Here is a 22,621-nt window from a genome sequence, read left to right on the forward strand (position 1 = left end):
TGGGTTCGGAGCCGATCCCTCGGCTCCGACTCGGCACGCTTATGCCAAAGAGCGAAGTCTCTTATTGGCTGAGCTTACTATATCCCAGGATGCACCACTACCAGTCCCCCAGATCTAGTTTGTCCGCATACATGCACACATGCATACCCTGCTTATATAACATCGTCAGATGAAACAAGATAAAAACAGTGGAGCTCAAAAGCGTCCAATCCCTGCTGATCTGCAATGCAGGGGGAAGGAGGGTGGGAATCAGGAATGTAGTAGATGGATCCCAAACATCTGAAGTTATGGTGAGTACATAACTAAAAGATGTTATGTGATCCTATCTCGCCTACATTCTGAATGATGGGACAGCGCCCTAGCACCTGAATCCTGGGTGGCTCACTGGAAAACACTCCTGAGTACCGTGGAACCAAATGAAGCTCGTCCTCTAGATGCCACATCCAATTTGTAGTGGGAAATGAAAGTGTGCGGATTGGACCAAGTAGCCGCAGCACAAATTTCCGATATAGCGAGCTTGGAATGAAAGGCTATAGAAGTAGCCATAGCTCTTGTAGAATGAGCTTTGATAGATGATGTAAGTTGTTTATTCGAAGAAGAATAGGCCTGAGTTATGCAATCTCTGATCCATTTTGAGATTGTAGCTTTTGTAATGGTTTGGCCCAATTTATTATCTGAGAAGGACACAAACAACTGGTCTGACTTACGAAGTTGCTGAGTCCTGTCTAAATAGAAGCGTAATTGCCTGTGAACATCCAATTTATGGAGAGTATATTCTGCTTCATTAGAGAATTTTGGAAAGAAAACTGGTAGCTCTAGAGATTGTTGAAGACAGAAACTAGAACAGACTTTGGGGACAAAGGATGGATTAGGCCTAAGTGATACTCTATCCTTGTGGAAAATCAAGTACGGTGGTTTAATAGACAGGGCTTGAAGCTCTGAGACTCTCCTTGCAGAGGTAATAGCCACTAAGAATGCCGCTTCCCAAGACAGATATTTTAATTCGGATGTAGCAGCCGGTCCAAAAGGGTAGGATGATGATGCACGAAGCACCAAATCAAGATCCCACGGAGGTGCAGGATGAAAACTGGTGGTCTTAACAGACTGGCACCTTTAATGAACGTTTTGCATAGTCTGCTGCTCATCAAAGGAGGATCCGTGGATTCATGGAATTTCGAGATAGCAGCTAGTTGGACTTTAATAGTTGAGACAGAAGATCCCTGATTAAACAGGGATGTTAAGAATTTCAAAACCTCTGGGACAGGAGCAGTGATAGGGTCTAAGCCCTTGAGTTGAGCCCAGATAGCAAACCTCTTCCACTTACTGAGGTACAATTTGTTAGTGGTGGGTTTGTGGGCAAGATAAAATGTGAACAACTTCCGGTCTAGTGTGTGCCTTCTAACTAAGGTTGGAAGTGGAGGAGCCAAGCTGTCAATTTTAGAGATTGAAGGGACTGATGCCAATGTCCCGACTGATGGATTAGCAAATCCGGGATCAGGTCTAAGGTCCACGGATCGTCCCACTGCATGCTTTTTCAGGTAAGGAAACCATATCTGACGAGGCCAGTATGGGGCAATCAGAATCATTGAAGACCCCAGTTGAGAAGCTTTTTGAATAACTTTTGGAAGGAGTGGAATTGGAGGAAAGGCATAAAGTAGCCCTGTTGGCCAAGGTTGTGCTAGAGCATCCATGGCTGGTACTTCCTGATGTGGAATCAAGGAGAAGAACCTCTGGCACTTGGTGTTTTGTGGAGTTGCAAATAGGTCGCAGCACGGCCTCCATCTCTTGAAAACCTGGGCTGCTACTGTGCGGTTTAGAGACCATTCGTGAGGAGAGAGAATTGTCCTGCTTAATTTGTCCGCCAATACATTTGACTTTCCCGGGATGTGGGTCGCTACCAAGAAGCGGTTGGTAGCTACAGCCCATTCCCACACTCTCATGGCCTCTCTGCAAAGGGGATACGATCTGGTCCCTCCTTGCTTGTTCAGATACCAAACCACCGACATGTTGTCTGTGTGGATGGCGATGATGCCCTGAGGAAGAAACTTGTGTAAGGCCTGTAGGGATAGAAGTACAGCCCTCATCTCCAACACGTTGATGTGGAGAAGTGCTTCGTCCGGAAGCCAGGAACCCTGAACTAGCCTGCCCAGACAATGCCCCCCCCCCACCCTATCTGGGAGGCATCTGTCGTCAGGGTAACCACTGGAGGGGGGAGAACAAAGGGTTTTCCCTGATCCAAGTTGGATGTCTGAAGCCACCAGCGAAGGTCCCTTTTGCATATTTCCGTAATCATGATGTGATGATTGAGGGGAAGATCCTGAAAGGACCATTGAGTTGACAAGAGCCACTGAAGAATCCTCATGTGTAATCTTGCTAGAGGAACTAAAAGAACCGTGGCAGACATTGAGCCTAAAACCTGTAGGACCATCCTGGCTGGGGCTTTGGACCTCGAGATTAGAGCTTGAACTTGGCCCTGTAAAGTTCGGATCCTTTCGGCCGGAAGAAAGACGCGCATCAATCTTGAGTCTATCTCTGCTCCTATAAACTTTATGCGTTGAGAGGGCAGCAAGACAGACTTTGACCAATTGAATGTAATCCCTAGGGAAACACCCAAGGAGATGGTGGCTTTGAGGTTGTCCATTAGTAGATGCCTGGTGGTGGCAGTCAGGAGCCAGTCGTCGAGATAGGGAAACACTTGGAATCCAAGACTTCTCAGGTGAGCCGTCACTACTGCCAAACACTTGGTGAACACTCTGGGGGCTGTGGTGAGACCAAAGGGCAGAGCACAAAATTGGTAATGACTGACTCCCAGGCTGAAGCGCAGATACCTTCTGGACGCCTGATGTATCGGTATGTGATAATAGGCGTCCTTGAGGTCTATGGAGCACATCCAAACATCCTTCTCTAACAACGGGAGAATGGATTGTAACGTGACCATTCGGAATTTGGATTTCGTGACGGATTGGTTCAGTCTGCTGAGATCCAATATTGGTCTCAGGTCCCCTGTCTTTTTTGGCACTAAAAAGAACCTGGAGTAATTTCCTGATCCGATCTGGTCTGTGGGGACCGGTTGGATGACTCCTTTTTCTAGCAGCTTTAAAGCTTCTGCGGCTGCTATTTCCCTTTGACTGGGTGGTGGGTCCGGGATTCTCTTGGACGGTGGGGGTGAGTATTTGAATGGGATGGTGTAACCTCCGGCAATGATCCGAAGCACCCATCTGTCCTGAGTGATTGACTCCCAGGCATTTAGGTGCTTGGCGAAACGACACCCGACTGGCTCCGGAGCAGCATAGCCGGGCAATCCCTCATGACGTGTGGGAGGCTGAAGAGCCACGAAAGGACTCGCGGTCTCCAGAATTGCGGGCCCTCTGCCGCCTCTGGGACGGCGTCTCCTGAAAAATTTCCCGCCTCTGCCTCTGGACGGGGAATCTTCCTGCTGTTGGGAGAAAAACTTGCGAGATTTTCGAACCACATTTTCCTCCATTAGCCTTGGGGTAAGGCCGAAAGGGAGTGGAATAACGGGCACCTACGGCAGATAACGTTTTTCCCTCTTGCTCACAGCGGGTAAGGGTGTCTTTCACCTTGGGTCCAAACAATGAGGACCCATCAAAGGGAGCGTCGGCAAAGGAAGACTTGAAGGCCTCCGCAAACTGACACAAGCGGAGCCAGGCTTGTCACGAGAGCCACGCCTGTGCCTGCCGCTCTACCCGCCCCTTCGGCCGCATAGGAAATGAGCCTCATGGACGAGTTAGAAATTGACGTAAGGATAGCCAACTGAGAGCTAACGGACTGGGCTAGCTGCTCAGGTAGGTTACCTGAGAGGGAATCTGACAACTCCTTGACCAGATCCCTCTGAAGCCTGGTAAAATGTGCCAAATAATTCAGAGACCTTAAGGTAAAGGCCGCTGAAGTCAGGGTGCGCTTCCGCACCTATCCATACTCCTAGACTCCTTATTAGGAGGATGGATGGACGTTGAAGCCTCTGCCACGTCCTGTTGTGTAGCAGATGCCACCACCATGGCATCTACAGCCACGCCTTTAGTAAGGAACTCCTTCTCGGGGAGCAGATAAAATTTATTTGGACGAGAAGGGACTGGTTCCACGGTATCTGGATGTTCCCACGCCTTCGACAAACTAAATCCAGAAGCTCGTCGAAGGCGGAGACACCCAGGAGGCGGAGGGCTGAGCCCCAAAGGCCTTGAGGAGCACTGATTCGTCAGCAGAGGGGTTTGGATATCCAGCCGCCTCGTTGTTTGAGGATCTCTAAGATGTCTGCAAATGAGACATCATCCGAGGACGACTGGGACCCCTCCGCATCATCCATATCAGTGTCCGATGTAATAGACTCGGGGAGTCCACGTGCTTCCTCTTGCACGATCTCTTCCTTGGGGTTCCTCTGAAGACAACTCGAAGAACCCTCAGGAGGAGGGGAACCCCACTGGGGTAACCTCAGGCCTCGGGGCTCCGCTGGCTACGGACAGGGAACTGCCAAAGACCCAGTCTCCACGCCCAGGGAAGGTGCTGGTAAACCGGAGAGATGGTCAAGAGGACTTGGCCAAGGCACTCCTCATGGCCCTGAAAGCCGGACCCCCAGAATCCTGGGAGTGTCCGGACTCCGGAGCCGTGATAGCCGACGGAAGTCCCGCAGTCAAGCACCGAGGGAGGCTCGGAACCGAAAGCATAGGTCCCAAACATCACCCCGGTCCAGCCAAGAAGTCCGCGTACTAAACTCGGACCCTAAGGCCCGGGTTGGAGTAAGGGTCGGAGCCGACCCTGAGATCTCCACCGGCTCCAACAGCACCTGCTCCGACGGAGCCGAAGCGGTCGGAGGAGGAATGGCAACGGGGTGGGCCAAGGTCATCGGCTCCGAAACCAGCTGGGTCGGAACCGAAACAAATCTTTGGAAGACTGGGGACTAGAACAGTCTTTGGAGCACCCTGTCTATATCAGAATCCGACATCCTCAAGACCGAGAGGAAACAGAACGGGTTGAGAAGGCCTCTCCATCGGCCCCAAAGGGCTAGGGGACCGGCTCGGCGACTCGATGAGTATCGGCGCCGAGGAATACTCACAGCAGATTCCATCGGTGCCGAGGTAGACTTCGGCGCCGAGGAGGAAGTGTCTGAGCGGGGGACCCTTGTCGGCTCCGAGAGCAGTGGAGCCGACGAAGGTGAGCCGGCTGCCGCTGCCCCAGCCCTCGGCTCGAAGCCAGAGGAGTCGATACTGGTGGCATCGAGGCAGACCGTTCAACCTCGGCTCCAAGTCTTTGGAGCCGAAGGAGAGGCCTGCCTAAGTTTTTTGGCAGTCGGGTCCGACGGACTGGTCGGAACCGAAGCCCTTTTCTTTTTGGTTGGAGCAGGAGAGGATGCCAAGGCTTCTTCAAAGGAAGGTTTAACTAACCCCTTAAGAATCAATTTATTTTTCCTCTCCTGGAGGACCCTTGAGGAAAAAGCGTGACATACACTGCATGACTCCTGCAAGTGCTTTGCCCCGAGACAATATACACAGAGCGAATGATCGTCTGTGATAGACATTTTAAACCCACATTTCGAACATTTTTTAAAGCCCGAAGGCCTAGGGGTTTGAGACATGATGATATACAATTCTAGTCACTCTGACAGGAAAGTACACTAAATTTTCACTGCTAATAAATCTAAGCTTACAGTAATAACTAATGCAAACACTTCCTGTAAAAAAGAACAGGTAACTCTAACCAATTATATAATTACTAGAGACCCTGTAAAGTATTAAGGTTGACAGTCCGGGAAGGCCCTGGATGGAGGGGGGGGCCGAAAACAAACTGAACCCAATCACACACAACAATTTAACAATCCAAATCGTACACAAAGTTAGCGATAGCCGTTAAAACAGCTTTTGTGAGCAAAAACAGCAAAAAACTGACAGAAAAGTTAGTTAATAAAACTACTCAGCCCAGCCAGCTCGAGACCACGTCTTCGCAGGGAAGCGGCAAACGAGATCTGGGGGACTGGTAGTGGTGCATCCTGGGATATAGTAAGCTCAGCCAATAAGAGACTTCGCTCTTTGGCATAAGCGTGCCGAGTCGGAGCCGAGGGATCGGCTCCGAACCCATCATTCAGAATGTAGGCGAGATAGGATCACATAACATCACTACCTCTGCACCACCGCGGCTTTGCTTAAATTAAAAAAAAAAAAACACTTTCTAATCAGGTGGAGGAGAGGGACTTCTAGTCCTCTTTAATTTGCAGGGGATCTTCCAGTTACACTCACAGGTGAAGAATGGTTTAGCATTACCTGAAACCTACGCTGGACCCAATAAAGTATTCTGATAGTTCTGGAGACAAGGCGCTAATACCTACAAATGGTTGCTTCAGCTAGCCTTTCACATGATACTGCAGTAGGAATGGATACGGAAATCCACTCTTCTTTTGAAAGAAGGAAGCCTTGGACAGTTGTAAAATTTTAGTCTCGTCTGTTATCAAAGTCTGTTACTCAGGTTTGTGAAACTCTTCACTGGAGACCTGCAGCTCTGGTTCCTGAACTTCAAGATGGCCTTGAAGATGCTCAACCTCTCTACTTCAGTTAGTACTGAATTAAGAACCTGTTTCAGTTTAAACTTTGGTACCAGTTACTGCAGTGGATCACAGGGCCCAATAAAGATCAACTTCTTTCTCATGTCAGTGCAGACGACTAAATGGGTCTACAAGTTTCTGTTGAAGAAAGACAAAGAAACAGTCCCAGAATCTGTGGTCAAGCAGACTTGTTCTGAATGCATTTTGCCTTAATTTGTAAGAGTTTATTAAACTTTTTCTTTTCTGGCTCACTTTGATTTTTTTCTCCAAATAATCAGTTCAATTCTGTAAGTAATGAAGGCAGCACTTTTTCATTAAAGATTCTAGTGACTCATTTAAACTTTGTTGCAGTATTCACACCCCAGCATTGTGATTAGATTCCAAATAAAACATTTCAGATGAAAATCTTCAGAAGCTATTTGCCTACCATTGTTTAACTTTGACATGACTAAACTACTGCAAATAAAGAAGTTAATTTTATTGGAAAAATAAAAACAAAAATAGCCACTGAAACAAATGGTACAATATGGTACACAGCAAAAATTGCTTCAGGTGAGTAGATGTGCAAATCTCAAATACTGAAAAAAAAATAGAGAGAGCATGTACTTGTGCATCAGCCATGAAGAAGCTGCCCAGACAGCTGTGTCAATGCATAATGTCATGAACATTTTTTATTTATTTTATTTTTATTTTACATTTGTTGACCGGGCTAGTCTAGCTGGATATATTTCCATTTTCAGTAGAGGCCCGGGGAGAAAAGCTCCACACAGATATACAAAGTATAAAATATTGTTACATGGTGAAAAAGGAATACAAAACAAAATAAAAATAAAAACAGGTAGATTTACATTCTTGAGATATAAACACCTGAGAAAAGTTCCAATAAACAGAGTAAAGTTTAAGAGAGCTAGATCAGAATATAATAAAGTAAGAGTTATGTACCATAGATAAAAACACTTGTGAAACAGTACAGTGAGCAGAATATAGCTTAAGACAGCTCAAAACAGAATAGTAAGAGTTATATACAGTAGATCATATGAGGTAGTAGTATTTAAAAGCTAAGATTATTAGAGTTTAAATAGGGTCAGTCTAATTTACAAGTCAAAAGCATGTAAAGGTTTGGAAGTATGGCAAGAAGAGGAAGAAAGAGGGGTGAAGAAGATGGTTAGTCAGGGTTACTACAAGGGCATAGCCAGTGCATTTGAAGGTATTTTCTAAGGTTTTGTTTAAAGAGTGTACGACATTCATTATTGTACAACAGGAAAGGGGAGACTGATCCTCCTTAGACCTGAAACTGCAAAAAAAGTACACTGGGATAACCCCAAACATTGTGATTTGCTGTTACAGTGACTAATCCTGAGAAGAACAAAGAAAATTAATGTTGCCAGGGATGAGTGCAGGAAGGAAAAGGTGATGTAAATAAAGAGGCAGATGCATAATGCCTAGGTGTATTTGCCAACTGGACAGACCTGAACGCACACTAGTCTTCTGACAGTATCTTTGTATTTTCATACATGTATCAGTACTGGATTGGCAAATGATGTAAAACTGGGGACAACTTCCCTATGTAAATGAAAGCAGGAGAGATTTTTAAGGGAAATGGGTGCTTATAAGTACATAGTTCAAAATAAATTATCTGCTGCAAGAGCTACCATGATGACACATTTAACGTACATCATGTTTTATTTTTCAAAATGAAATCTGCCTTTGTATTTGCATTATAACCCCATTATATCTAGCATGTTTGCATTCCTAGCAGATGATACTTGCATGCAGTTACACAATAAGTTTCTAAATAATTTGCAAAGGTCAACACTCTCAAATATATATTTGCATAACAAAGTTCCTTGTTAATTAGTGGCTATGGCAATTAACCACAAACGACCTCAAAATTTTAATCACTTAATTATCATTGTCATAGTCATTACCAAAATGCATACTACTAGTTAAAAATAGATAATAATTTTTTCAATCACTGAAGCAGTAAACACATGAAACAGAAGTTTTTAGCACAGTTAAGTTGCTGAATTGTTTCGGTGAAATTGTTTCATTCAAGTTAATGCAATAGATTTTGGTAAAAAAAAAATCACAGCGAGTATACACTTCACTATTTATTTACTTGTTATTTCGATAAATGAAGGAAAGAAGGGACCTACATACCCTCTTCATTCAAAATGAGATCTGAGAAAAAGAGGATACAGTCTACAAAACTCTTTACCCAATTCAACAATACATTTTGAAAACTGCAATAAATCAACATATGCTGTTTTTTCTCAATTTCTTCCTGGGTCTTTTATCATTTTTTTTTTTCAAGAAATGAGATGTAAGTTACCTATGAAAAGTCATTAATGTGCAGGAAGTTAATAATGGCAAGTTTTATTTGGATTTAGATTGACTGCAATCACTGTATTGTTCTGTGAATACGTATGTGAATGCATCTTTCTAAACGAATATATCTAAAAAAGGTCTATCAGTTAGACATTACGTACTGTGCATGCTTCATTCAACATCACAGAAAAAAAAATCAATGCCCCCCCCCAAAAAAAAAAAAAAATAAAGCCATCTGCTTTTGCCCAGAGACGAATTCCTTTTAGTTATCCTAATATTGAACAATGAGATATCGTTCCTGAAGTACATCACTCAAACTTCTCTCTTTTTTACAATAAAAACAATAACTATTTACAGTTCAACAGTCATGCATTCTGCAACCAAAGATTTAAAAGTGAAATGTGCTTATTTTTCTGCTTTTTGTTTCAGTGCCTAAGATTTATAAAAGCACTACTGCTCCCAATTCATGACTGCAGTTTGTTTGTGTCTTTCGGCTTTTCCCGGTAAGGGGTCGCCACAGCAGAACTCCGGTCCGCTAATGACTGGCAGTAGAGTTTTACGTGCTGGCTTGCCGGGCCTAACGCACAACCTTCAAACGAAGGAATGCCCATTCACGCATATCGCCACACAGAAGACGCTCTAACTGAGAATCGAACGGGCAACGTCTAACTGTGAGGCGACAATTCATGACCGTAGTGTTCAGGCAAATAAAAGTTTAAAAAAGATAACAACCAATGTTATCACAATATCTAGAAACTTTGCTGGCATTAATAACTATACTCACTCGCAAAAAAATCAGTATTAATACTTAGTTAAATTTATTGAAAGGCTAGCACATCAATAATTTCATACCACATACCATTTCAATTTAAGAAAACAATAATCTGGTTCTGACATTATTGGTCAAATACTGCTACACTAATGTTTTAGAAATACTTAAAGTAATTCTGTGCAGTTATTTCACACATGTTTTGTCTGGTGACAGTAATCTGAATGATATGCTTTTCCAACACTAAAAATGTGCCAAAATAGTCTAACCATCAGTTATTCAATTGAATACGTACTCTTGGGGACCAGTGAGGCTGAGGTTTCTCCATTTCAGAGATGGCTCTAATTTCTTTTTGTTAACAGCCTTGCTTTCTTCTAAATGATGAGTTCTCTTCTCATGTACAATCTTTTCCTGATTTTCATAAGACCTCTGAGTTTGGCTGGGCTCCTTAGCATCAACTAATTCCACATTCTGCATTATTTTTGTTGAAGGAGGATTTTCATGGCTAACAAACTCCTGTTCAGAAAAGAAAACAAACAGTATCAACTGAACTGCAAAATATCATTTATACAAACTTAGAAAAATTATTTTAATGTATGGTGTTGACACAGATACTCTGCAATTATGCCATTTTTTCTAGCTTCACATTATAATAACTCTAACAACATTATACTAGTTTATAATTAAAAGCATGACATATATTGCGGTAAGAAATAATTGGGATGAGAGACTGGATAAGCAATAAACAAAGAAACAATGGAAGGATATATGTACGGCTCCCAAATATGCAAGAAAGTCTAGATGATTTAGGATTTTTGCTTGGAAATGTTTGCATGGGTATATTTATACCCTAAGCAGACTCCAAAGAATTTTTTTTCAAGTAGATTGCAAATGTTGAAGGAATGATAGGGAAGAAAAAGGTAATATTGGCAACATATTTTTTGGGAGTGTAATGACTTAGCAGACTTTAAAAATTCCCTGCAGACTACTCTGTCGGAAATATTGGGTAAGCAAATAGGTGTAACTTGGGAAATTATTTTTTGAGCTGTGATACAGGATTGACCTGCTTAGACATAGTAAGCCCTTGCTGAGTTTAATTCTGGTGGCTGCCAAAACAGCAATTACTAGAAAATGGAAATCAAAGTCTAAATCAACCATATTATAAGTAGTGAACATAGTAACAGAGACAAAAGAACTAAGTGGGATCTTTAGAAAAGGGTAGAAGCAAAATACATAGAAAAAAAATGGGAAATTGAATGATACATGCAGAATAATGTTTTGGAAGAAGAATGAGATTTAATACAAGGCAGGAACTGAATGAGCTATGTAATATGTTCAACTGACAATTACAGTACAGAAGATTATATGTGATGTATAATGTTTGCAACTAAACATATATCAATATGGTTTCTTGCCATTTATATAAATGTATGATTGCCTATGTCATAAGATGTTTTTTGTTTAAAAAATGCCTATATTTTTTCTTATCCCAGCCCAACAGCACAGAGGTTAAGGTGCAGGATTATTAAAAATGCAATCACTCACAGCAATTTATACAGAAATCCAACTAGCAGCAAATCAATCAATTAAGCAATTATGTATTAAAAGAATACAAACAATGAATGTAATAAAAATTTTAAGAAATCACAGATAAACTTAAAATCAACCAATGCACATAAGTATATGTAAAGCTCATCTAAAAAGTGAGCGGGTTTGTAATAAAGGTTTAAGGGGTACTTTATCATTTAGCCCTGAAAAGTGAGTGGGTTTGTAATTAAGGTTTAAGAGGAACTTTATCATTTAGCCCTGAACCATAATCAGTAATTAACGTAGCTATCCACTTGCTCTCTAAACTTTCAGTGGCATTCCTAACATCACCCAGCCTCTTAGTAGCTGCTACCTGTGCTATAACTTGAAACTTAAAACAATGCGTGTGAAGTTAACTTCACATGTTTAGAAAGAGCACTGCACTCAGTACATTATTTATATGTATTAAATGTTCTACTATATGTTCCTAAAATTATCGGTCTTGCCTACATAAAACTTCATGCAGGCAGTGAAGCAAGTTAAATAAACCACATGAGAACAAGTGCAAGTAGCTTGAACATCAAACACATACTGTTTATCCTGATCTGGATGTATAAACATACCAGTGGTGTCAATATGTCTGCAGCACTTTCAAGTATGACATGGTCTAGTTCCTTTATAAGTGGAACCCATTTTATTCCTAGTAGTTCTACCATCAATAAACTGTTTTGGATAACAAAGCATCTGTTTTAAAGATTGTTTCTTCTTAAAGATAAAGTTAGGTTGTTCACCCACTTTTTAAGATCATTACTTGTTGTTATAATGGGCCAGTGTTTCCTCATAATATCCAGGACATACCCTGTAGTATAAGAATAAGTCATCGGTACCCTGCATTTGCCATCATTCAGTCTCTTGGGGTGAATTGAAGGTGGATTTGAAGAAAAGAAGAGCCTGCCTCTACCTTCTCTAACATCAGAAACTTTGTTCAATACTTGTTGTACATTACACCCCTTGTAGTCCCTATCCGCAAACGTATTCAATAGGTCTTTCATTTCAGCCATAAAAATTGCCATCACTGACATTCACCCTTGAAACTTTAAGTCCTTGTGCTTGTACTATGTTATCAAATACATATTTAGGATGCATGCTTGTTCGATGTAAAAAGTTGTTCTTGTAACAAGGTTTCCTGTACAGTGAAGTATCCATCTGTCCACTGCTTGAAACTTCGATAAGTACATCTAACTAATTTCCATCTTGGAATACTCAGCTGTAAATCTCAGAAATGTAGTACTTGCATTGATCTCGTCTATAAACTTGACCAACTCATCTCGGGTACCCTTCCAAATTAAAAATAAATCATCCACAAAACACCTGTAAAATAAAATGTGTTCTACATATGTATCAATCAAAATGTGCTTAAGTTCCCAGATGAGCATAATGAGACTGGCATAGCTGTTGGCACATAATGTGCCCATATTTTAAATTCATGTGGTGAGTTTTCATGTTTGTCCAATAGATGGTGCTATTACATTACATTACATATAAATAAATTTTATTGTATTAACTGACATTTCATTTGTTTCAATTTATTAATTCATTACCTATTTATTACTTATATTTATATTTTATTCATTCGTCCACTGTTCAAAACATGTAGACATATGATGTTTTACTGAAAGGTTTACTCAAATGTTAAAATGATGTTATGATTCCATCTGGCTTACTAATGTTTCATTATTCATGATTCATTAACATATTAATTTATTACAGCTTTGCATTGGTTAATTGGGGTGCTACAAAGGTTTTTAAATAAGATTAAGGGTTATTATGTTCATCTGATGAAGTTTTTAAGACGAAAATGTTTAAAGGAGTGTGTGAACAACATTTATGTGTTTGTGTTTTTCGCTAATATAGAATTCTGTGTTGGAACTGGTTGGACCTTCGGTGCCTATATTTCTTTTACTGGTCTACATTGGAGCACTTTTACCACCTTTTTTGTTTAATGGTGCAGAATTGACTAATAAACACTGATCCAGCTGTTGATTTAAAAAAATGCTAATAATCTTTAATACTAACTTTATTTTTGTTGCTTTGTTGTTTGTTGACCGGGTAAACACACTGCTCTATTGATCCCTTTCAGCCATGACCTAGGCTCATAGTTGAGCAATGAACAGAATATAACAAACTTGTTTATACAGAACTAAAAGTGGCAAAATATACATAGATGATATAGAACATAAAAGTTAAACAGCCAATAACAGCAGTAAGTGCAAGTGAAACTATAATACATATTTACATACTTCAAATATATTTATAATTTACAGGACATACATTTCTTTGCATTATAGTGTGAATAGTTTGTTTTGAAGCATGGGTATAATGACCTTTTCATGTTACATAGGTATACAGACCTTTACACGTTGCCCTGATATATATGCCCAAGGAGTGGGTGAACTATGTGGATGATCAATATATATGCCTAAGGAGTGGGTGAACTATGTGGATGATCAAATAATGTAAACAGTAGACATATCTGGGATACCACCTTGTCGAAAAGTGTGTTAACAGATTGCTGAAACAATTAGAATTACACAACTCCACATGGTTCACTAGGTCACTGGCATAACCTATTAATGTTAAGATTAAAGCATACTTTTCTGGTAGTTTTGCTCATCTCATATTACAATTACAGTATTCTCCAAACAAAGGGTAACAGAATGTGTATATTTATAGCACTTTCTGAAGCATGCAATCATTACTGCCTCTCCCTTGACAAAGTTAAGTTTGTTCCATATTACTGTTAATACTATCCTGGTAATTGCCTCAGTCATGTCCAAGCTACTACATTTGGAGTTCTGCCCTAGTGTTAAACTGTGGGCGAATCTGTGGTTGCCCATCCATTCATCGAAATACAACCAAAGAGAATAAAGAGAAGTACTCTGCTTTTTGTGGAGTGGAAGACTGTTCCACATAAGTGGTAGTTTCTGTGATATATGCCTATCCCTCCAGCATGTTTTGTTAATTTGGCAAAAGAGATTGAAGTACCATAAGCAGGTGTTTATAATACCTCTGGACTTGCAAATGTAAAATAGGTCTGACAGAATAGGGTCTGCTGAGGCTATATATGCAAGACAGAGTTCCCGTCAACAGCCTGTGAGCCAAATCTGCATATTTTTTATGATTTATACTCTTGATTTTTTTTTTTTTGGTGAGAAAGCAATTTTTCATTCCAACTGTGACAAGTGTATGGACATGTACATATCAAAAAGGGCATTATACTCAATAATTAGCATAATGAGCGCAAAGTACAGTGGACAGTGGAAAAATTATATCCCTGGATCTGGACACCAAAGCTCTAGATAAAAGTTGTGCAATAAAAAGGACTTCCTTGCAATACTGAATACATGTTAGTCAAAGGACAGGTAATTGTCAACATAGGTTCCCAGATCACTAAGTAGGGCTTAATTTTCAGAGGGATGTTGTCAATGTGATAGTTACTAGGAAGGAAAGCCATGGTTGCTGAAGGATACAATTGTACAGTGCTTGGCATTTAGTTTTAGTCCATGGTTTTGACACCAACTATTTGCATAGGTCAAAATGTCTTATATGATCCTGATGTCCTTAGAGAAGTTTACGATTGCATTAAGTTTGCAATCATCTGCAAACCTGGCTAACCACAAATCCTTAATTTTAGCAGTGAACTCTGAAAAGTAAATGCCAAAAAGAAACAACCCAAGGACTGAATGCTGGAACAAACTGCTAGTGAAAGGTCTTTTGAAAAAGGTACAGCTTCCTACCCTTACTTCCTGGGTTCTACTTTTGAGCCAAATTGCTATCCAATAAGTTATACAGAGGTTAACACTTAGCTGGGAGAGTTTACCTAAGATACCAGAGTACAGAATGGTACTGAATGTGTTTGCAAGGTCCAGATATGCAATGTGCATTGATTTGCCCTCATCCACTGCCTCTGTGACTTTTTTTTGAAGCAGTCGAGCAGAATAAGTAGGCAGGACTTGACACTGAAGAAGCCAGACTGGGATGGGTCAAGAGTCTGTAGGTCACCTATATCTCCAGTTTATTAGTTCCATAATGATCCTTTCCATAAGTTTACAGATGAGACTGGTCAGGATTATGGATTTATAATTATCCAGGTCCTTTGTGCAAGGGAATGACTGATCCTACATTTTTCCTGACACAAAGCTTGATTTGAAGCCAGTATCAAAAAGTCATTGTAAGAGGTCTGGCAAATTATGTTTCAAACAAACCAGAAGGCAGCTTGGCATGTTATCCGGCCTTATAGACATAGTGTTTTTAGCCTTGGATATTGCCTAAAGAACTAGTTTTTGGGGAGATTTTGATGGGGGGGGGGTAAATATGTGTATTTCGTCTGAGAATATTGGATAGGAAAGGGGTGATGTTAGCAATTCTAGCACACAAATTCAGCTCTATGTCTTCTGAGTCAGAATATGTGATATAATTTACTATTAGCTCTGGGCAGTGCGGGACATAGTTTCTGAGATTTTTAACTTAGTTGAAGAAAGCTTTATGGTTCATCTTTCACCTGGGTGGCTATTTTTAATTTTGACTCTGGTTGATTTGATCAGGATCCAGAGTTCCTAGTTTAGTTTTCTTTAAGCAACAATGTTCTTGTCTTCTTGAGAAATACTGTAATCAGCAAACTCCTGTAGTACCAAAACAAAGGGCAGAATGCAAGTAAAAAAACAAGGACTTCTTTATTAAAATAACACAGTTAAGTGCTTTCATTCCAAATAACACTTCATGGAACATCAATAGAGTATGTGACATTATCAACAAAAACTGGCCTATATTGTTGTCTAATGACAGGATAAAAGGGATTTTAGGTAACAAACCTCAGTTCACTTTTAAAATGAATGTTTTACTTAAAAGACAACTTTGTTACACATCCAACTTTAAAAGTGAGATTAGTTCTGTCAGGATGGGTACATTTCCTTGCAGGAACTGCAAGGCTTGTCCACTCATGTCCTGTAATAACACTTCTGAACTTCCTACATATGGACATAAGTTTACGTTCAATTTTTATGCAGACTATAGAACTAGTAATCTTATACATTTAGCACAATGCAAGTTTTGCACCTCATTCTATATAGGCAAAACTAACAGGATGCTGAAAGAAAGGGTTTTGCAACATATGTGTGACATTAGAAAGGGGAATATACTGAATGCACTAGCCAAGCATATAGCTACTAACACCAGTCATTCTTTTGTTTTTTCAGTAATACAAATTGTTAAAAGTGATGCAAGGGGAGGTGATATGGTTAATAAAACATAAGTGCCTGAAATCACCATGCAGGCAGATAAAATACCAGGCTTAAATAGCACTCTGCCTTTAAAACCCACCCTTAAGAGAAGGGCATTACATCACTAATTGGATCTTTTTATTGGTTGATTCATGATGTCTGATTGTATTCAATGAGACTTTTTAAATTTTTTATGGATCTGATGAAGCACTGAACGTGCATACCGCTTATCGGCATTAAACTATATGATATTAGCTGTGGTGGTCAATGTGGTTTGTTGGTTTACTTCATGGAACTTCCTCAGAACTAACAAAATACTAAACATTTAAATATTGTTGTAACATCACATGACCCAACCAAAATAACCAATAACAAATAAACACTTAACAATAATTAATTAGTTAACTGTTTCTGGTTCAAAATAGAAGAAATAGAAATAGACTTGTTTAACCCAGGAAAACAGGTAGCATCCAGTTCTGTTTGCCACATAATTCACTTTTTGCAAGATTCTCATCTACCACATAACTTCAAAAATCATATATTTGATCTAAAACAACAAATCAAAACAAATGACAAACATTGTATTCAATGTGCCTAAATAAAGCATTGTTTTTTTTTTGTGATTCCTGACATACACAACATCCTCGTAAATTCTATTCCTAAGGTTCCTGCTCATCAAGCCTACATAAAAAGCAGGACAGGAGTCACAGCAAGCCAGGTAGACTATCCAGCTGGAATCACAGGAAAAACGGCCAGTGACTTTAAGCTGGGTGTCCTTAACTGAAAAGCTATCCCCAGTTTTGATGTAATCACATAAAACCAGTAAGCACCAGTAAAACTTGTTTCATTGCTAAATATTTGGATTTTGTTTTGAAGGGGTCCATAGCTAAATTATGTTATGTGAGTACAGATTCCTGGCATTTCTTGAGCCAGATGTCAGGAATCACAATAAAACAAATGCTTTAATTAGCCACACTGAATACAATGTTGATCATTTGTTTCGACTTGTTGTGTTAGATCAAATATATGATTTTCGAGGTTATGTGGTGGGTGAACATCTTGCAAAAAGTGAATTAATTTGACAAATTAAGTTGGATGCTACATGTTTTCCTTTGTTAAACAATTCTATTTCTTCCATTTTGAAAATGAAACAGTTAACTGATTAATTGTTGCTAAGTGTTTATTTGTTATTGGCTATTTTGGTCGGGTCATATATTCTTACAATAAAATACAAAAGTTGTTCAGTATTGCATTACAATCCGCTTATTTCACTTGTTTGGATTTCCCACTTTCCACCTGTAAAGAACAAAGGCTTAATTACATAAGCCCAAAACAGAAAGTACCAGCATGCAGGATCTCACATACACCTCTTAACTGCCTGCATTTTAATGTCTTCTTTCTTTTCACTGCTATAGTTAGATACTTCACTGAAGTGGACTGTAAATGCATTTTAATGACCTGGTAAAACAGCAGATATAAGAGGTTATATTTTATATTTCAGAGAGTAAATGCATGCAATCCCTTCTGTTCATCTCCATTTAAGTCGACAAGACAAACTAAGACAAGGTTACAGCCATACTGCAGACCAAATGTGCTACTAGTAGGGAATAAAGAAGAAAATGCATTTTAAATGTTTCCGTCAGCCTCATACCCTCTTAACACCACAGTAATCTCCATTTTCTGATCTTCGGCACAAAGTTCTACTATCTGGAGGAAGTTGATGATATCCAAAAAAAGAAAATAATGACTCTAGTTCACTGCAAATTATTTCATTTCTGATAGGACTTTATTATTTTTTTTATAATCAAGAGACATCTTTATTAAATTATCACATATTACATAGGCAATCTTATATTTATATAAATGAAAACAAACCACATTGACAATTCCAGTTACAAACATTATACATTACAAACCACACAGACAAAATTGTAGTTGCAAACGTTATCCATCACTTATAATCTATCCAGTCATTATCAACCAAACAATACATAGCTCATTCAGATCCTACCTTCTTTCAAATCTCCTTCCTCCTTTGCATTTATTGTTCCCAGAATTCCCATTTTTTTCCTAAGCAATTTGCAGTTACCCTTTTTCTAAAGATATCAATTCCAGTTGTTTTATCTCTGTTACTATATTCACTCCTTCTAGTAAAGTTGGTTTAGACTTTGATTTCCATTTTCTAGTAATTACTTTTTTGGCAGCCACCATAATTAGACTCAGCAAGGCCTTACTATATCTAGGCAATTCTGATTCTGTATCATAGCACAAAAAATAATTTCCTTAGTTACACCAATTTGCTCATCCAGCAATTCTGACAAAGCAGATTGCAAGGAATCTTTAAAGTCTGCAAACTCGATACACTCCCAGTTACCTCCTTCTTCCTCCTCACACCTCCAACATTTGCTGTCCACTAGAAGAAAAATTCTTTGGAGTCTACTTGGGGTATAAAATACCTATCTAAACACTTTCAAGCAAAAATCCTAAATCTTCTAGACTTTGTTGCATTTTTGGGAGACATACACATATCCCCCATTGTTTCTTTGTGAATTGCTTATCCATTCTCTCTTTCCAATCCTTTCTAACCTCCTCTGATTGATTCTTATAGTTATCATGCAATATTTTATATGCTCTACTAATTATTCCTTTTTTAATAGCTTCTGTTCTAGATACCACTAAAAACTCTACCAATGCTGGTCTTTCGATTAGGACCCCCTATTTCTTTCTCTTTGCCTATACTCTATCAATCCTTGATAGGGAAGGTAATCTCTAACCTGCAGTCCAAACAAATTATTGGCATTTTACCATTCTATAAGCTTTCCCTCTCTAAAGTTATTTGCTCCCAGTACCTTGGTTCCTTTGCCAGTTTTCTCCAATAAATTCCAGCCCCCTATTGTCTGCTTCCCTAATTGCAGTCATCCTTATTCAGAATCTCCTTTCTCCATTCCCATGTTGGCTTAGTTCTTAGATTACGTTCTGCTACTTTATGAATATAATATTCTGTATGATTATTGTTATTCTCCTTAAAGGTGTGCATCCAAATCTCAGTCCCTCCTTGTTTCTTGAGCATTCCTCTGTTTCATCAGTCCCTTTCCACTTTGAATTACAGTTTTCTGACTGTGTTATGTACATGAGCCTTAACTGTGTTGCTCTGAAATACCCCTTCAAATCGGGTAATCCTAATCTGCCTTGTTCTCTTGGAAGAATCATCTTATTTCACTTGACTCTTGCTGTTTTCCCCTCCCAGATAAAATCCTTCAGCTCTTTATTAATTGCTATCCACAACTTCTCCTCTGCTTAATAAAAAATATGCCTAACCTGTGTATAAGACTAAAGGGACTAAAAACATTTTAAGTACTTTATTTCTTACTAGCGATAGCCATATAACAGAGATTCCAGTTTCTCAGCTTTTGTTTTATATTTTGTTTAGTCTCTTCCCACATATACTTAGTTGCCACATCAGACTCATTTTAATCCATACTCTTAAATACTTCATTTTATCATGTCCCTATAAATATGGATATTGTTGAATCAATTTGTGTGTGGATACACTATTTACTGCTATTGCCTTTGTTTTAGCTTCATTAGTTTTGTATCTCAAAAAGATCTGAAACTGTCTCAAAAGGTTTCACAATACTGTAATGTCCCTTTCGGATTTTGTCAGGTATAAAATAATATCATCTGCAAATACAGCCAGCTTTTCTTGACTACCATGACAATTTTATCCTTGAATTTCTGAGTCCCTTATTTTATTTGCCAATGGTTCTAAATATAATGCAAATAACAAAGGGGAGAGAGGATACCCTTGTCTGGTTCCTCTGCTCAAGCAGAAATTATCATTGAGGACCCCACCCACTTTAATTTTCACCTCAGATCTCTCCTATATCCTCCTAATCAACCTTATAATTTTTTCTGGGAATGCAAATGCTTCCATTGCACTGCTCATAAAGTCCCAGCTTACTCTGTCAAATGCCTTCTCTGCATCAGGATGCACCAACATCAGTGGTATTTTCTTACATTCTGTTTCTCTCTGGATCATCAATGTTCTGTTAATGTTGTCAAATGTCTACCTCCCCTCCACAAAACCACATTGATCCATTTCAATCAATTTTGGCATCACTTTTGCCATTCTTTTATCAATTACAGACAAACACTTTATAATCATGATTTAGTATTGAAATGGGCCTGTATAAAGTTGGATCTGATGTATCTTTAACCTCTTTAGGTATTATAGCTACCTCCAGTTTCTTCAAAGATGCTGGTACTTACCTCCTCTTAAAATACTGTTAAACAAAACCTTCCAGATCTTTATCAGTTTTTCCCGCCTAGCTTCCAAACTTCCACAGGAATACCATCTATTCCTGGAGACTTTCCTGTACATTGGTTATACATCACCATTTTTATATCATCTCCTCCTATTCTGTTAGTAATTGAGCCTCATCTACCTGCAACCTTGGCATATTAAAATCTTCCATAAACATTTCCATTTGTACCTTTTCTTGATTTCCATATTTCTATGCATTATACAGACTTTCATAGAATTTTCACAATATTTCTAATACTTCTACAGGATCTCTTGTTATCTTCTTTGTTATAAGCTCCCTAAGCTTGGTGACAGCCCTTTCTACTTACTGTTGTCTGAGTATTTGTGCTAAAAGTTTTTGTGCTCTGGAGTTATCAAAAAAACAGTTGCTTAACAACAATCTTTCTAAACTCATGCATATAAACCCCTTATTTTCTGTTTAGTATTCTGCATTTGCTCCTCTTCTTGTTCCATGAGATTCCACCTATTTTGCAATACTTTAACATTTGTCAGTCCTTCTAAATAATTCTTGTAACTTCCTAACCATATCTTCCTTTCTTTTATTTCCACCTTATTTTTTTAAACTCTACTTTATTTTATCCCACACCCTACCTATATTTTCAAAAGAAATTTCTATCTTCTCTGACAGCTCCTGAATAATTTCCACTACCCATTCCTTAAACTCCTCTCTTTTCAATAGATAGGTGGGAAAGCACCAGCATCTTTTTTTTATTGCATTACCCCGTGTTTTGTTTTAGTTATTATTGGCACATGATCTAAAATAGTTATTGGGTGCATATCAAGGTGCTTAATTAAATGCACACATTCCTGTGAAATGTACATTGTCTAGCCTAGACCAGTTTTTGTATCTTGGGGAATATGTAAATGCACTCTGAAATCCTAGTACTGAATTCACATCTTCCATACCAAATATTTACAAAAATATTTTCAAAAATCTACCCTCCTTTGTTATACTTTCCCTTCTAGGCCTCCCAGACACATCTTCACTATTGCAAATCAAAGTCTAGTCTCCACCTACTGTATAAGGAATATTCCTTGCTGAAAACTGATTTCTCCCAGAATTTTCTTAAGCTCCATTATAGCACTATTAGATGGAACGTAATTACACGTCAGTGTAATCCTCCCCCCTTTCCCATAGTCCCTTAGCACTACTAATTGGCCATTATCTTTTTTATCTTCTTCTATCACTATTGGAGCTCCTCTTGCAAATAATATAAGTACTCCTCTTTTCCTTTGTCCCATGTATTCCAATGAATAACCATCCTGAAAGCCTTTCTTTATCAAATTCACATGTTCTGTTCTTTCCCAGTGTGTCTCCTGTAGCATAGCTATTTGCATCTACATTTTTTAACATAGTCACTACTCTTTCTTTTTTGATTTTATCTGTAAGACCACTGACATTTAAAGACATTACAGAAAAAAACATTCTTAAAAAGTTATTATTCCCACCTTTTATGTATAACAGCTTTTTTGTTAAATGTCTAGTTCCAGTTTTTGTGTTAAATGCATATATATATATATATATATATATATATATATATATATATATATATATATCTCTGGCAGGTTAATATTTTATACAGTTGTTTCTTGGCATCTCCATTTGAGCCTAGGCTACCAGTTTTAAAGAAAGCCTTCAAACAAACAACAAAAACATACACCAAATACCCCTAAAACCTATTAACTTAATAATAACAGCCACAACTATGTACATTTTCAAATATTGAAGGTTTACCCTCCTAACAGCAGCAAATGTGCCAAACTGACAGCCATACACACAGAAATGGGATAACCTAAAAGAAACATCTGTTCTACTAAGTATTTTCTGGATTTGTCTTATCTTT

The 22,621-nt window shown here is 38.9% G+C and overlaps 1 protein-coding gene across 1 annotated transcript in view; it reads right to left on the reverse strand.

The window, feature by feature from the left end:
• The window catches only part of ODAD2 (outer dynein arm docking complex subunit 2), a 1,637,397-nt gene that overhangs the window by 1,368,373 nt on the left and 246,403 nt on the right, over window positions 1-22,621 (reverse strand). Inside the window, exon 7 of the mRNA XM_044066670.1 lies at window positions 9,943-10,163. Coding sequence (XP_043922605.1) covers window positions 9,943-10,163 — 221 coding nt within the window. The remainder of the gene's footprint in view (window positions 1-9,942; window positions 10,164-22,621) is intronic.

This window comes from Protopterus annectens, chromosome 3.part1 (genome assembly GCF_019279795.1).
Source record: "Protopterus annectens isolate FY-2018-M chromosome 3.part1, PAN1.0, whole genome shotgun sequence".
NCBI classification, from domain to species: domain Eukaryota; kingdom Metazoa; phylum Chordata; order Ceratodontiformes; family Protopteridae; genus Protopterus; species Protopterus annectens.